The 15002-nt window shown below is 67.4% G+C and overlaps 1 protein-coding gene across 1 annotated transcript; it reads right to left on the bottom strand.

The window, feature by feature from the left end:
- Positions 1-537: 537 nt before the first annotated feature.
- LOC126648219 (host cell factor 1-like) lies at positions 538-14687 on the bottom strand (the record flags this gene model as incomplete). Its single annotated transcript, XM_050330966.1, is given in 14 exon segments — positions 538-579; positions 2000-2049; positions 2274-2452; positions 2574-2604; positions 2916-3213; positions 4103-4288; positions 5422-5553; positions 5633-5754; positions 6619-6993; positions 8019-8285; positions 11051-11163; positions 11165-12139; positions 12559-12860; positions 14482-14687. Coding segments are annotated over 14 exon segments (3278 nt in total), but the record flags the coding sequence as incomplete, so codon positions are not given.
- Between the last annotated feature and the right edge of the window lie 315 nt (positions 14688-15002).

The raw sequence follows: 15002 nt of genomic DNA, 5'->3' as shown, positions 1-15002 counted from the left end.
AGGGGTCCCCACAGGCTCCTCTCCTCCACCTGGGGGTCTCGAGGCACAGGAGCCCCCAATTTGGGGGTGGGGGTCCTGCAGTGTAGAACCCCCTCCCCCCACCCCAAAACTCCCTTGTTTTTGTATTTTTACTCCAAAAATGTCTTTTTAATTTTGTTCAAAATAGCACAAAAACGACGGACACAACACTCGGGTGGGGGGAGGGGAGGGGGAGGGGAGAGGGAGGGGACCCCCACGCCCCCTCCCCACTATGATACATCGGGGTCCCCCCACCCCGGGGGCTGTACAGGGGGAGGGGGGCCGGGGGATGGGTGGGGTTTATTTTGGGGGAGGGGTCGGGGGAGGGGTCGGGGTGGGGAGGGGCAGCTCGTACAAAACTTCATTCCAGCAACTGCAACAGGTAAAAAAGGGCCCCCCACCCCCTCCTTGACCCCTCCCCCACACTTTAACCCCCCAAACCCCCCCAGACACCCCCAAACCCGCCCGGGGTCGGGGGTCCTGGAGGAGCAGGTTTTTTTGGGGGGTCCCAGGGGTCCTTCACTGCTCCTTCGGCCTTGGGGCTTCTTTGGAGCGGATTTCCTGGGGGAGGGGGAGATTGGGGGTCACGGGGAGATCTCCCAAGAGACCCCCAGGTCTGGTTCTGGACCCCAAAACAGCCCCCGGAGTTCCCAGACCCCAAAACAGTCCCCATTAAGCTCCTGGACCCCAAAATAGCCCCCTTCCGAGTTCCTTGCACCCCAAAACAGCCCCCCGAGTTCCCAGACCCCAAAACAGTCCCCATTAAGCTCCTGGACCCCAAAATAGCCCCCCTGAGTCCCTGGACCCCAAACCAGCCCCCTGAGCTCATGGACCCCCAAAACAGCCCTCCCAAACTCCCCCAGTTCTGAACCCCAAAATAGCCCCCTGAGCTCCTGGACCCCAAAATAGCCCCCTGAGTTCCCAGACCCCAAACAGCCCCCTGAGTTCTTGCACCCCAAAATAGCCCCCTGAGCTCCTGCACCCCAAAATAGCCCCCTGAGCTCCTGGACCCCCAAAACAGCCCCCCAAACTCCCCCCAGTTCTGAACCCCCAAATAGCCCCCTGAGCTCCTGGATCCCAAAAAGCCCCCTGAGTTCCTGGACCCCAAACAGCCCCCTGAACCCCCAGCTCCTGGACCCCAAAACGGTCCCCCTAAGACCCCCCCGAGCTACTGGATCCCCAAAATAGCCCCCTGAGATGCCCCACCCTGTCCTGACCCCCCAAATCACCCCCCAGCCCCCTACATCAGCCCCCTGGAGTTCCCAAAGCCCCCAAGCCCCCAAAATGAGCCCCTAGACTCCCCAAATCAGCCCCCCACGCCCACCCCCAAATCAACGCTCTCCAAGTGAGTTCCCAAAGCCCCCAAGCCCCCAAAATCAGTCCCTAGGCCCCCAAATCAGCCCCCGACTCCCAACCCCCAAATCAACCCCTTGGCCCCCAAGAGACCCCCAGGACTCCCAGAGCCCCCACTCACAGGTCTGGGGAGGTGAGGGGTCGTTTGCTGCCGGGTTTCCCGCGGATCCGTCCCTGCTGGACTCTGGGGGAATAAAGGAAATTTGGGGGTGGGGGTCAATGAGGGTCAGGACACCCCATCCTCCTGCCCCACCCCTGAGGAACCCCCATGCCAGGGGACCCCCAATGCCTCCCAGGTCCTTGGGGTGGGGGACGTTCAGGTGGGGGTCCCTGGGGTGTTCCCCAAGGGGAGGGGTCCCAGGTACTCAGGGGAGGGTACCTGGGGGAGGGGGGACTGTCCACAGCCCTGTCACTGTGGGTGTCAACACCCACACTGAGGGGGTCCCACACCCCCTGTGCCCACCCTCACAGCCCCCAGAGCCACCTTGCAGCCCCCACACCTGGGTGGGGTCCTTGGGACTGTGGGGGTCCATCCCCACACCGAGGGGGTCCCACGGCCCCCCCCCAGGTGCAGCAGAGCCCCCAGACCCAGCTGGCAGCCCCCAGACCCACCTTGCAGCCACCGCACCTGGGTGGCGGGGCCATAGCCGTTGTCACTGTGGGGGTCCATCCCCAACACTGAGGGGGTCCCACGGTCCCCCCAGGTGCAGCAGAGCCCCCAGACCCACCTGGCAGCCCCCAGACCCAGCTGGCAGCCCCCAGACCCACCTTGCAGCCACCGCACCTGGGTGGCGGGGCCGTAGCCCCTGTGACTGTGGGGGTCCACCCCCAACACTGAGGGGGTCCTACAGCCCCCCCAGGTGCAGCAGAGCCCCCTAGCGCAGCAGAGCCCCCAGACCCACCTTGCAGCCACTGCACCTGGGTGGTGGGGCCGTAGCCCTTGTTACTCTGGGTGTCTATCCCCACATTAAGGGGGTCCCACAGCCCCCCCAGGTGCAGCAGAGCCCCCAGACCCAGCTGGCAGCCCCCAGATCCACCTTGCAGCCACTGCACCTGGGTGGCGGGACTGTAGCCCTTGTCACTGTGCGGGTCCACCCCCAATACTGAGGGGGTCCCACGCCCCCCCCAGGTGCAGCAGTGCCCCCAGATGCAGCTGGCAGCCCCCAGACCCACCTTGCAGCCCCCAGACCCAGCTGGCAGCCCCCAGCCCCACCTTGCAGCCCCCAGACCCACCTTGCAGCCCCCAGACCCAGCTGGCAGCCCCCAGACCCACCTTGTAGCCACCACACCTGGGTGGCGGGGCCGTAGCCCCTGTGACTGTGGGTGTCTATCCCCATACTGAGGGGGTCCCACGGCCCCCCCAGGTGCAGCAGAGCCCCCAGCCCCAGCTGGCAGCCCCAGACCCACCTTGCAGCCACCGCACCTGGGTGGCGGGGCCGTAGCCCCTGTGACTGTGGGGGTCCATCCCCAACACTGAGGGGGTCCCACACCCCCTGTGCACACCCCCACAGCCCCCCCAGGTGCAGAAGAGCCCCCAGACCCACCTTGCAGCCACCGCACCTGGGTGGCGGGGCCGTAGCCCTTGTCGTTGCGGGCGGCGATGCGGAAGATGATGGCGGGTTTGGTGGTGTGGTCGATGTGGGCGCTGGCCAGGCTGGAGGCCGGCACGAGGCACGAGGGGCTGGGCCCGCAGTACACCCGCATGAAGGCCAGCTGGGCCCCCCCCCGCGCCTCGGGGCCCCCCCCGGGCCCCCCCTGGATGGCCAAGTACACCGAGTACTCCGCGATGCGCCCCGACGTCACCGACGGCGGCTCCCACGTCAGGTGGGCCCCGTCCGGGCTCTGGGGGAAAAATGGGGGTCAGGGGGCAACAGGGGCATGTGGGGACAGTAGGGGTGAGGGAGAAGTGGGGGAGTGGGGGTGGAGGGTGGGCACAGCCCCCATGTCAGGTGGGCTCTGTCAGGGCTGGATGGGAAAGCCGGGCAGGGTTGGGTTGGGTTGGATTACGTTGTGTTGGGTTGGGTTGTGTTGGGTTGGGTTGGGGTTGTGTTGGGTTGGGTTGTGTTGAGTTGGGTTGGGCTGGGTTGAGTTGGGTTTTGTTGGGTTGTATTGGGTTGGGTTGTGTTGGGTTGGGTTGTGTTGAGTTGGGTTGGGTTGTATTGGGTTGGGTTGTGTTGGGTTGGGTTGTATTGGTTTGGGGTTGGGTTGTGTTGGGCTGTGTTGGGTTGTGTTGGATTGGGTTGTGTTGGGTTGAGTTGGGCTGTGTTGGGTTGGGTTGGGCTGGGTTGGGTTGGGTTGGGTTGTGTTGGGTTGGGTTGGGCTGTGTTGGGTTGGGTTGGGTTGTGTTGGGCTGTGTTGGGTTGGGTTGGGCTGTGTTGGGTTGGGTTGGGTTGGGCTGTGCTGAGTTGGGCTGGGCTGGGCTGTGTTGGGCTGTGTTGAGTTGGGTTGGGTTGTGTTGGGCTGTGTTGGTTGTGGTTGATGTCATGGTTTGATCTCCATATCTTGCTGATTTTGATGGCGCAGGAGGCGCTGGGGAAGCCGGGCAGGGTTGGGTTGGGTTGGGATGGGTTATTTTGGGTTGTGTTGGGTTATTTTGGGTTGGGATGGGTTATTTTGGGTTGTTTTGGGTACCTTGCTGATTTTGATGGCGCAGGGCGCTCCGGGGAAGCCGGGCAGGGTTGGGTTGGGTTGGGATGGGTTATTTTGTGTTGTTTTGGGTTGTTTTGGGTACCTTGCTGATTTTGATGGCGCAGGGCGCTCCGGGGAAGCCGGGCAGGCAGGTTTTGAAGGCCGACAGCTCGGAGAAGGGGCCGCGCCCGCAGGCGTTCAGCCCCGCCACGCGGAACTTGTAGGCCGTGCCCGGCTGCAGCTCCTGGCGCCGCAGCTGGGAGTGGTCCGGGACCCCCGAGCCCTCCTCCTGTGGGGGGGACAGGGACATGGGGGCACGGTTAGAGAGGGACCACCCACGGGGGGGACACGGCAGGGACATTGGGGGACACAGAAGGGATGTGGGGACACGGCCAGACAGGGACCACAGACAGGGGACATGGGAGGGATATGGGGGGACACAGCAGGGATGTGGGGACACGACCACACAGGGACCATGGCAGGGGGGACATGGGGACACACACTGGGGACACGGTCAAAGAGATCCCCCAGACATGGGGGACACCCAGGGGGACATGGGGACACAGCCAAAGAGATCCCCCAGACATGGGGGACACCGTGGGGACACAGAGGGGACACGGCCAAAGAGATCCCCCTCGCATGGGGGACACAGCCAAAGAGATCCCCCAGACATGGGGGACACCATGGGGACACAGAGGGGACACAGCCAAAGAGATCCCCCAGACATGGGGGACACCGTGGGGACACAGAGGGGACATGGCCAAAAAGATCCCCCTCGCATGGGGGACACAGTGGGGACACGGACACCAGGGGTGTCCCTGGTGCCAACGGGGGGTGTCCCCAGTACTGTGGGGGTGTCCCCAGGGGTGTCCCCAGTGTGTGGGGGTGTCCCATGGGGTGTCTCCAGGCTATGGGGGTGTCCCCAGTGCTGTGGGGGTGTCCCCAGTGCTATGAGGGTGTCCCCAGGGATGTCCCCAGTACTGTGGGGGTGTCCCCAGGGATGTCCCCAGTGTATGGGGGTGTCCCCAGTGCTGTGGGGGTGTCCCCAGTGCTGTGGGGGTGTCCCCAGTGCTGTGGGGGTGTCCCCAGCAATATCCCCAGTGCTGTGGGGCTGTCCCCAGTGCTGTGGGGGTGTCCCCAGGGGTGTCCCCAGAGCAGGGGGGTGTCCCCAGGGATGTCCTCAGTGCTGTGGGGGTGTCCCCAGTGCTGTGGGGTGTCCCCAGTGCTATGGGAGTGTCCCCAGGGATGTCCCCAGTGCTATGGGGGTGTCCCCAGGGGTGTCCCCAGTGCTGTGGGGGTGTCCCCAGTGCTGTGGGGGTGTCCCCAGAGGTGTCCCCAGAGCAGGGGGGTGTCCCCAGGGATGTCCCCAGTGCTATGAGGGTGTCCCCAGAGGTGTCCCCAGAGCAAGGGGGTGTCACTCACGTCGGGGGGCGGCGCGTCCTCGGGGGGCAGGAAGTAGTGTGTGACCATCATGGTGGTGCCCTTGATGACGCCCACGTCGAACCACTGGTTCTCCTTCTTGGGCAGCGCCTTGGGGGGCTGCGCCTCTGCCTTCTGGGGGAGAGAAACGAGGAGGGGGGGTCACCCTGTGCTGGGGACACCCTCCTGGAGCCCCCCAGGACCCCCCACTCACCGCCGGGGCGCTCTCGATGCCGTTGGCCACCTCGGCCAGGGCGGCGGCCGCCTGGAGCTTGGCAGGGCTGGGGGCGACCGCGGGGCCCGGGGGGGCCACGAAGGCGCTCGAGGGGGCCAGGCCTGGGGTGGGGGGGACACAGAGAGTTGAGGGGGCTTCAAAGACCCCCTCGAATTCTGCAGGTGTTTTCAGCCACCCCATCCTGAGAAATCTGGGGGTCCCACAGCCCCCCCAGCGACATTAGAGGTGCCCCCCAAAATGGGTCCCTAATCCCCCATATCTCACCGTCTCCAGGGGGCAGCAGGGCTGTGGGTGCCCTCGGGGTCCCACCTCCCAAATGGATCCATAACCCCCTATTATCTCACCATCTCCGGGGGGGGGCAGCAGGGCCGTGGGTGCCCCCCCGGGGGTCCCACCCCCCAAACCCTAACCCTAACCCCCACCATGTCTCACCATCTCCAGGGGGACAGCAGGGCCGTGGGTGCCCCGGGAGTCCCACCCCCAAAATGGGTCCCTAATCCCCCATATCTCACCATCTCTGGGGGGGGGAGTAGGGCTGTGGGTGCCCCCTCCGGGGGTCCCCAACCCCCAAACCCTAACCCTAAACCCCCCCATGTCTCACCGTCTCCAGGGGGGGGCAGCAGGGCTGTGGGTGCCCCCCCGGGGGTCCCATCCCCCCAAAATGGATCCATAACCCCCCCCATGTCTCACCGTCTCCAGGGGGGGGCAGCAGGGCTGTGGGTGCCCCCCCGGGGGTCCCACCCCCAAAATGGATCCATAACCCCTATTATCTCACCATCTCCAGGGGGGGGCAGTAGGGCCGTGGGTGCCCCTCTGGGGGTCCCACCCCCAAACCTGGATCCATAACCCCTCCATGTCTCACCATTTCTGAGGGGGGGCAGCAGGGCCGTGGGTGCCCCCCCAGGGGTCCCACCCCCCCCAAAGCTGGTCCTCACTCATCATCCATAACCCCCCCCATGTCTCACCATCTCCAGGGGGGGGCAGCAGGGCCGTGGGTGCCCCCCCGGGGGTCCCCAGCTCCCCCAGCCCATTGGCGTCGCCCGCGGGGTCGTTGAGGCTGTCGGCGGGCGCCAAGGCCTCGGTGGGCAGGTGGGGGCGGCCGGAGGGCCTGGGGGCGTTGGTGGGGGTGGGGGCGCCGGGGGTGGCAGAGGAGGGGGCGGCGGGGGCGGCCCCGGACTCGGCCAGTTGCTGTTGCTGCTGCTGCACCAGCGCCGCCAGTTCCTGCTGGGTCAGCACCAGGGGCAGGGTCCCCCCCGCGGACCCCCCGCCCTCGGCACCCAGAGCCCCCAGCTCAGCGGGGCCCCCCCCGGGCTCCCCCGGCTCCAGGGGCTCTGAGGAGCCTGTGGGGACACACAGAGGGGGAAGGGGTGGGTTAGAGTAGGGGGTTACACCCCCAGTATCTTGGGGGGTGGGGTTGTGGGACACCCAGTTATGGGGGCATTAACACCCCCACCCCCCACTGTGGGACCCCCCTGGTTATGGGGTCACCACAGCTATGGGGGCATCAACCCCCACTGTGGGACCCCCATGGTTATGGGGTCACAACTATGGGAGCATCAACCTCCCCTATGGGAATGGGGTCACCACAACTATGGGGGCATCAACCCCCACCCTGTGGGAACCCCCGGGCTATGGGGTCACCACAACTATAGGGGCATCAACCCCCACCCTGTGGGACCCCCCTGGCTATGGGGTCACCACAACTATGGGGGCATCAACCCCCACCCTGTGGGACCCCCTTGGCTATGGGGTCACCACTGCCCTCATATGAGCACCACGGCTATGGGGTCATCACCTCCCCCAACATGGGGTCACAACTATGGGGTCATCATCTCTGCTGGTCCCACAGCCCCCCCAAACGCCCTTAGGACCCCCCAAAGCTCCCCCTTCACCCATGACGGCCTGCTGGGCCCAGGACCACTCTCACAGCACCACGACCACCCCCCCCAACCATGGAGGTCACCACAACTATGGGGTCATCATCTCTCTGCTGGTCCTACAACCCCCCAAACCTCTCAGAGACCCCTAAATCTGCCCCAGGACCCCCCAGGAGCCCCCCTTCACCCATGACGGCCTGCTGGGCCCAGGACCACCCTCACAGCACCACGACCACCATGGGGCCACCATGGGGGGTCACCCCCCCAACTATGGGGTGCCACCACCTCCCTGCTGGTCCCATAACCCCCCCAGAGCCCCCCAGGAGCCCCCCATAACCCATGACAGCCTGCTGGGCCCAGGACCACCCTCACAGCACCGTGACCACCATGGGGTCACCACGGGGGGGTCACCACCACAAATACAGGCCCACAACCTCCCTGCTGGTCCCATAACCCCCCCAGAGACCCCCCAGGAGCCCCCCCCTCACCCATGACGGCCTGCTGGGCCGCCTGCAGCACGGCCTGGATGGCCAGGGCCTGCGCCTGGGCCTCCTCGCTCGCCGCTGCCGCCGCCGCCGCCTCGGCCGCCGCCGTCACCGCCAGCTCCTCGGGGTCAGCCCGGGGCCCTCGCGCCCCCGCCTCGGCCAGCAGCTCGGGGGCAGCGCCAGCCCCTCGCCAGCACCCCCCTCGCCGGGGCCGGGCGGCAGCACCACCACGGCCAGCGGCTCCGGGACCCCGAGGGAGGGGCGGCGCCGCTGGGGTGGGGCGCGGGGGGCAGCTGGGGGTGGGGTGGGGGCTGGGGGACGGGGAGGGGCCGGAGGGGGTCTGGGCGGGTTGAGGGGTCTCCAGGGGGTGGGGTGGCTGTGGTGGTGGTGGTGGCGGTGGGGTCTCGGGGCGCCGGCGGTGACTCGGTCAGTGATGAGATGGTCTGTGGGGGAGGGGGGAAAAGGGGGTTGGAGAGGGGAGAGACCCCCTAGACATACAGAGAGCCCCAGACACACAGAGACCCCCCCCAGACACACAGAAACCCCCCCCAGACATACAGAGACCCCCAGACACACAGAGACTATTCAGACACACAGAGACCCCCCAGACATACAGAGACCCTTCAAACACACAGAGACTCCCCAGACACACAGAGACCCCCCCAGACACAGAGACCCCCCAGACACACAGAGACCCCCACAGACATACAGAGACCCCTCAGACACACAGAGACCCCCACAGACACACAGAGACCCCCAGACCCACAGAGACCCCCCAAACACACACAGCCCCCCATACATACAGCCCCCCCAGACATACAAAGACCCCCCAGACACACAGAGACACCCCCAGACACAGAGACACTCACAGACACACAGAGACCCCCCCATAGAGACCCCTCCTCCCTGCCAGCAAAGCCCCTCAGCCTGTCCCCCAAAGCCCTCCCCCCGTGTCCCCAAGTGTCTCCAGAGCCCTCCCCGTGTCCCCACCCCTCAGCCTGTCCCAGAGCCCTCCCTCAGTGTCCCCAGGTGTCCCCAGAGCCCACCCCCCGTGTCCCCAAGTGTCCCCAGAGCCCTCCCCCGGTGTCCCCAAAGCCCTCCCCAGTATCCCCCAGTGTCCCCAGAGCCCCCCAGTGTCCCCAGGTGTCCCCAGCCCCTCAGCCTGTCCCCAGAGCCCTCCCCCATGTCCCCAAGTGTCCCCAGAGCCCTTCCCCAGTGTCCCCAGCCCTCAGCCTGTTCCCAGAGACCTCCCCAGTGTCCCCAGAGCCGTCCCCCATGTCCCCAGGTGTCCTCAGAGCCCTCCCCAAGTGTCCCCAGAGCCCTCCCCCAGTGTCCCCAGCCCCTCAGCCTGTCCCCAGAGCCCTCCCCCAGTGTCCCCAGAGCCCTTCCCAGTGTCCCCCGGTGTCCCCAGAGCCCTCCCCCAGTGTCCCCCAGTGTCCCCAGAGCCCTCCCCAGTGTCCCCAGAGCCCTTCCCGGTGTCCCCGGTGTCCCCAGAGCCCTCCCCAGTGTCCCCCAGTGTCCCCAGGTGTCCCCAGAGCCTCCCCCAGTGTCCCCAGGTGTCCCCAGCCCCTCAGCCTGTCCCCAGAGCCCTCCCCGGTGTCCCCAAGTGTCCCCAGAGCCCTCCCCAGTGTCCCCAGAGCCCCCCCGGTGTCCCCAGGTGTCCCAGAGCCCTCCCCAGTGTCCCCAGAGCCCTCCCCAGTGTCCCCAGAGCCCCCGGTGTCCCCAGGTGTCCCCAGAGCCCTCCCAGTGTCCTCGGTGTCCCCAGCCCCTCACCGGCACGGCGGGCCCCGGGCGGGCGTGGACTGGGTGACCGTGGTGACCGCTCGGGTTGGGGGTCCCAGTGCCGCTGGGGCCGGGGCTGGGGGTCCCGGCGGGGCTCCCTCGCCCTGGGGGCTCCTCAGGCTCCCCTGCCCGCTGGCAGCCGGTGGGGGTCTGTGGGGAGAATTGGGGAGGGGGTTGGTGGTGAGTGGTGAGACCCTCCCAAAATGGGGGAGGGGTCTGTGGGGAGAACTGGGGGTGAGCAGGGTGAGACCCCAAATGGGGGCCCTATGGAGGGCAGGGGGCTCTGAGGAGGTAGGGGGTCTATAGAGGGGTGAGGGTCTCTCTGAAGGACAGGGGGTCTCTGTGGAAGGGTGGGGGTCTCTATGGAAGGCAGGGGGCTCTAAGTAGGGCAGGAGTTCCCTGAGGAGGGCAGGGGGTCTCTATGGAGGGCAGGGGGTTCTGTGGAGAGTAGGGGGTCTCTGTGGAGGGGGTGGGGGCTCTATGGAGGGCAGGGGGCTCTGAGTAGGGCAGGGGCTCCCTAAGGAGGGCAGGGGGTCTCTGTGGAGGGCAGGGGGTCTCTATGGAGGAGTGGGGGTCTCTATGGAGGGCAAGGGGGCTCCTTGGACGGCAGGGGGTCTCTGAGGAGGGGTGGGGAGCACTACGGAGGAGTGGGGGGCTCTATGGAGGGTGAGGGTCTCTATGGAGGGCAGGGGGTCTCTATGGAGGGCAGGGGTCTCTGACGAGGGGTGGGGGTCTCTATGGAAGGCAGGGGGTCTCTGAGGAGGGCAGGGGGTCTCTATGGAGGGCAGGGGTCTCCATGGGGGTGGGGGTCTCTATGGAGGGGTAGAGGTCTCTGACGAGGGGTGAGAGGTCTCTGAGGAGGGGTGGGGTCTCTGAGGAGGGCAGGGGATCTCTGAGGAGGGTGAGGGGTCTCTGTGGAGGGCAGGGGGTTCTGTGGAGAGCAGGGGGTCTCTGAGGAGGGGTGAGGGGTCTCTATGGAGGGCAGGGGGGCTCCATGGAGGGTGGGGGTCTCTATGGAGGAAAGGGGCTCCCTGAGGAGGGTAAGGGGTCTCTGAGGAGGGGTGGGGGTCTCTATGGAGGGCAGGGGTCTCTCTGAAGGGCAGGGGGTCTCTGAGGAGGGATGGGGAGCTCTATGGAGGGGTGGGGGTCTCTGAGGAGGGGTGGGGTCTCTATGGAGGGCAGGGGGTCTCTCTGAAGAGCAGGGGTCTCTCTGAAGGGCAGGGGGTCTCTGAGGAGGGCAGGGGGGGTCCCACCTTGGCTGGCCCCCATGCTGGCCGTCACGGTGGTGGCCGTGGCCGTCGTGCCGGTCTCGTGGGTCTCACAGGGGGGGTTGGAGCAGGCGCGGGGGGGGCTGCCGGGGCCCCCGTGTGGCCGCCGTGGCCGTGGTGGTGGTGCCGGTGGCCGCCGTCGGGTGGGTCTGGCAGGCGGGGGGCGAGCCCTGCGCCCCCCCGGCCGTGGCCGTGGTGGCCGTGCTGGTGGTGCCGGTCTCGTGGGTCTCGCAGGGGGGGTTGGAGCAGGGCTGGGACCCCCCGGCCGGAGCGGCGGCCTCGGGGGGGGGCCGGGAGCCGGCGCTGGCCGTGGTGGTGGTGGCCGTGTTGGTGGTGCCCGTCTCGTGGGTCTCGCAGGGGGGGTTGGAGCAGAGCCTCGAGCCCGTGGTGGTCACCGTGTTGGTCGTCCCCGTCTCGTGGGTCTCGCAGGGGGGGTTGGAGCAGGGTCTGGGGGCCGTGGTGGTCACCGTGTTGGTCGTCCCCGTCTCGTGGGTTTCACAAGGAGGGTTGGAGCAGAGCCTCGAGGACACGGTGGTGGCCGTGTTGGTGGTGCCCGTCTCGTGGGTCTCGCAGGGGGGGTTGGAGCAGAGCCTCGAGCCCGTGGTGGTGGTGGCCGTGCTGGTGGTGCCCGTCTCGTGGGTCTCGCAGGGGGGGTTGGAGCAGAGCCTCGAGGACACGGTGGTGGCCGTGTTGGTGGTGCCCGTCTCGTGGGTCTCACAAGGAGGGTTGGAGCAGAGCCTCGAGGACACGGTGGTGGCCGTGTTGGTGGTGCCCGTCTCGTGGGTCTCGCAGGGGGGGTTGGCACAAGCTCTGGGCGCCGTGGTGGTCACCGTGCTCGTCATCCCCGTCTCGTGGGTCTCGCAGGGGGGGTTGGAGCAGGGCGGTCTGGGGGCCGTGGTGGTCACCGTGTTGGTGGTGCCCGTCTCGTGGGTCTCGCAGGGGGGGTTGGAGCAGAGCCTCGAGCCCACCGTGGTCACCGTGCTGGTGGTCCCGGTCTCATGGGTCTCGCAGGGGGGGTTGGAGCAGGGCCTCAAGCCCCCCCCTCCTCCAGCGCCGGTGGCCCCGGGGCTCTGGGGGGTCCTGGCACCCCCCGCCGCGGTGGTGCTGGCGGTGGCCGTGCTGGTGGTGCCGGTCCCGTGGGGGGGGTTGGCGCAGGGTCCCGCCCCCCCCGCGGCGCTGGGGGTGCCCCAGGACGGGGGGGTTTGGCACGACGGTGGTGGCGGTGGCGGTGGTTGGGGAGGGGGCTCCTCCGCCCCCAGCCCGGGGGGGTTTTGGCACGTGGCGGTCTCGGGTGAGGGCAGCAGGAGCAGGAGCGGGGGGTCCCGGCAGCCGCGCCGTCATGGTGGTGCCGTGGCCGCCGTCTGCTGGAGTGGGGGCAGGGGAGCCCAGGCGCGGCCCCCGCCGCCGTCAGGGGGTGTTGGTGGTGCCTGTCTCGTGGGTCTCGCAGGGGGTTGGAGCAGGCGCGGGCCCGCCCCTCCCCCGCCCTCGGGGCCCCCTCGCAGAGCAGCTGGAGCTGGGGGGCCCCCCCCCCGACGTTGGCCACCAGGCTGGTGGTGGCCGTGTTGGTGGTGCCCGTCTCGTGGGTCTCGCAGGGGGGGTTGGAGCACACCAGGGTGACGGTGCCGGGCGTGCCCCCCCCACCCTCGGCCGGGGTGGGCTCGGGGAGCCCCCCCGACGCCGCCGGACCCTCGGCCGTGGGCGAGGCCAGGATGGACACGGGCAGGTCGTGCACGGGCTGGGCCTCCACCCCGCTGGGCGTCGTGATCAGGGTCACCTGCGTGGGCTGGGACACGGGCTGGGTGTCCCCAGAAATGGGGGTTAGGAGGGCACACCCACAGCCCCCCCAACATCGACCAAACCCACCCCCAATTCACGGGACACCCCCATCTCTGCCACCCCTAAAGATGGGACATGGGATAGGCCCACCCAGAAGGGGGGTTGGGGGGTTTCTGGGGATACCTCTGGGCATAGGGGGGGCACACCCACAGTTCCCCCCACACACATCGACCAAACCCACCCCCAATTCATGGTACCTCACCAATCTACAGCCCAGCCCAACCTGTGTCTCCCCCAATGTCCCCTCAATGTCCCCCCAGTGTCCTCTGACCTACATGGTGATGGTGGGCGTGCCCAGCCCCCGCAATGTCCCCCTCAGTGTCACCCCCAATGTCCCCCCAGTATCCCCTCACCTGCACGGTGATGGTGGGCGTGCCCAGCCCCCCTGTCTCTGTGTCCCCAATGTCCTCAGTGTCCCCACTGTCCCCTCACCTGCATGGTGATGGTGGGCATGCCCAGCCCCCCCAATGTCCCCAATGTCCCCCCAGTGTCCCCTCACCTGCATGGTGATGGTGGGCGTGCCCAGCCCCAGCGTCCCCAATGCCCCCAGTGTCCCCTCGACTGTCCCTCACCTGCATGGTGATGGTGGGGCATGCCCAGCCCCCAATGTCCCCAATGTCCCCCAGTGTCCCCTCACCTGCATGGTGATGGTGGGCGTGCCCAGCCCCCCCCAGTGTCACCAGTGTCCCCTCACCTGCATGGTGATGGTGGGCGTGCCCAGCCCCCTCAATGTCCCCAATGCCCCCCCAGTGTCCCCTCACCTGCATGGTGATGGTGGGCGTGCCCAGCCCCCCCCAATGTACCCCCCAGTGTCCCCTCACCTGCATGGTGATGGTGGGCGTGCCCAGCCCCCCCAGTGTCTCCTCCAGTGTCCCCAGTGTCCCCTCACCTGCATGGTGATGGTGGGTGTGCCCAGCCCCCCTGTTGCTGTGTCCCCACTGTCCCCAATGTCCCCCCAGTGTCCCCTCACCTGCATGGTGATGGTGGGCGTGCCCAGCCCCCCTGTCTCTGTGTCCCCAATGTCCCCCCAGTGTCCCCTCACCTGCAGGGTGATGGCTGGCCCAGCACCCCCAGTGTCCCCTCACCTGCAAGGTGATGGTGGGCGTGCCCAGCACCCCCAGTGTCCCCTCACCTGCATGGTGATGGTGGGCGTGCCCAGCCCCCCCAATGTCCCCAGTGTCTCCCCAATGCCCCCAAGTGTCCCCTCACCTGCATGGTGATGGTGGGCGTGCCCAGCCCCCCTGTTGCTGTGTCCCCACTGTCCCCAATGTCCCCCCAGTGTCCCCTCACCTGCAAGGTGATGGTGGGCGTGCCCAGCCCCCCCAATGTCCCCAGTGTCCCCTCACCTGCATGGTGATGGTGGGCGTGCCCAGCCCCCCCAGTGTCCCCAGTGTCCCCTCACCTGCATGGTGATGGTGGGCGTGCCCAGCCCCCCTGTTGCTGTGTCCCCACTGTCCCCAATGTCCCCAATGTCCCCCAGTGTCCCCTCACCTGCATGGTGATGGTGGGCGTGCCCAGCCCCCCCAATGTCCCTCCCAGTGTCCCCAGTGTCACCCCCAGTGCCCCCAGTGTCCCCTCACCTGCATGGTGATGGTGGGCGTGCCCAGCCCCCCGCCGGCGGCGGTGGCCGTGATGGCTGCGGGGTTCAGGACCTGGCTGGACAGGGTGGCGATGGTGCCCAGCGTGGTGATGGGCGTGGCCAGCGAGGCCGTGGCGCTGTGACCCCCCGCGCCCCCCGCCAGGCTGGTGGACACCGTCCCCGTCACCGTGCCCAGCGTCGTCACACCTGGGGGAGGGGGGGGACAGCGGAGTGAGTGACCCCCCCAATATCACAGTGACCCCCCTAATATCACTGTGACCCCCCAATATCACAGTGATCACCCAATATTGCAATGACCCCCCCCAGTATCACTGTGACCCCCCCCAATATCACTGTGACCCCTCCCAGTATCACAGTGACCCCCCCAATATCACTGTGACCCCCCCAGTATCACTGTGACCCCCCCAATATCGCTATGACCCCCCCAAAATCACAGTGATCACCCCCAACATCACAGTGAACCTCACATTATTGCAGTGACCCCCCCAATATCACTGTGAC

Source organism: Myiozetetes cayanensis, unplaced genomic scaffold (genome assembly GCF_022539395.1).
Source record: "Myiozetetes cayanensis isolate MyiCay16 unplaced genomic scaffold, myiCay2020 scf463, whole genome shotgun sequence".
Taxonomy (NCBI): domain Eukaryota; kingdom Metazoa; phylum Chordata; class Aves; order Passeriformes; family Tyrannidae; genus Myiozetetes; species Myiozetetes cayanensis.
This window is presented reverse-complemented; position numbering and strand designations above follow the sequence as displayed.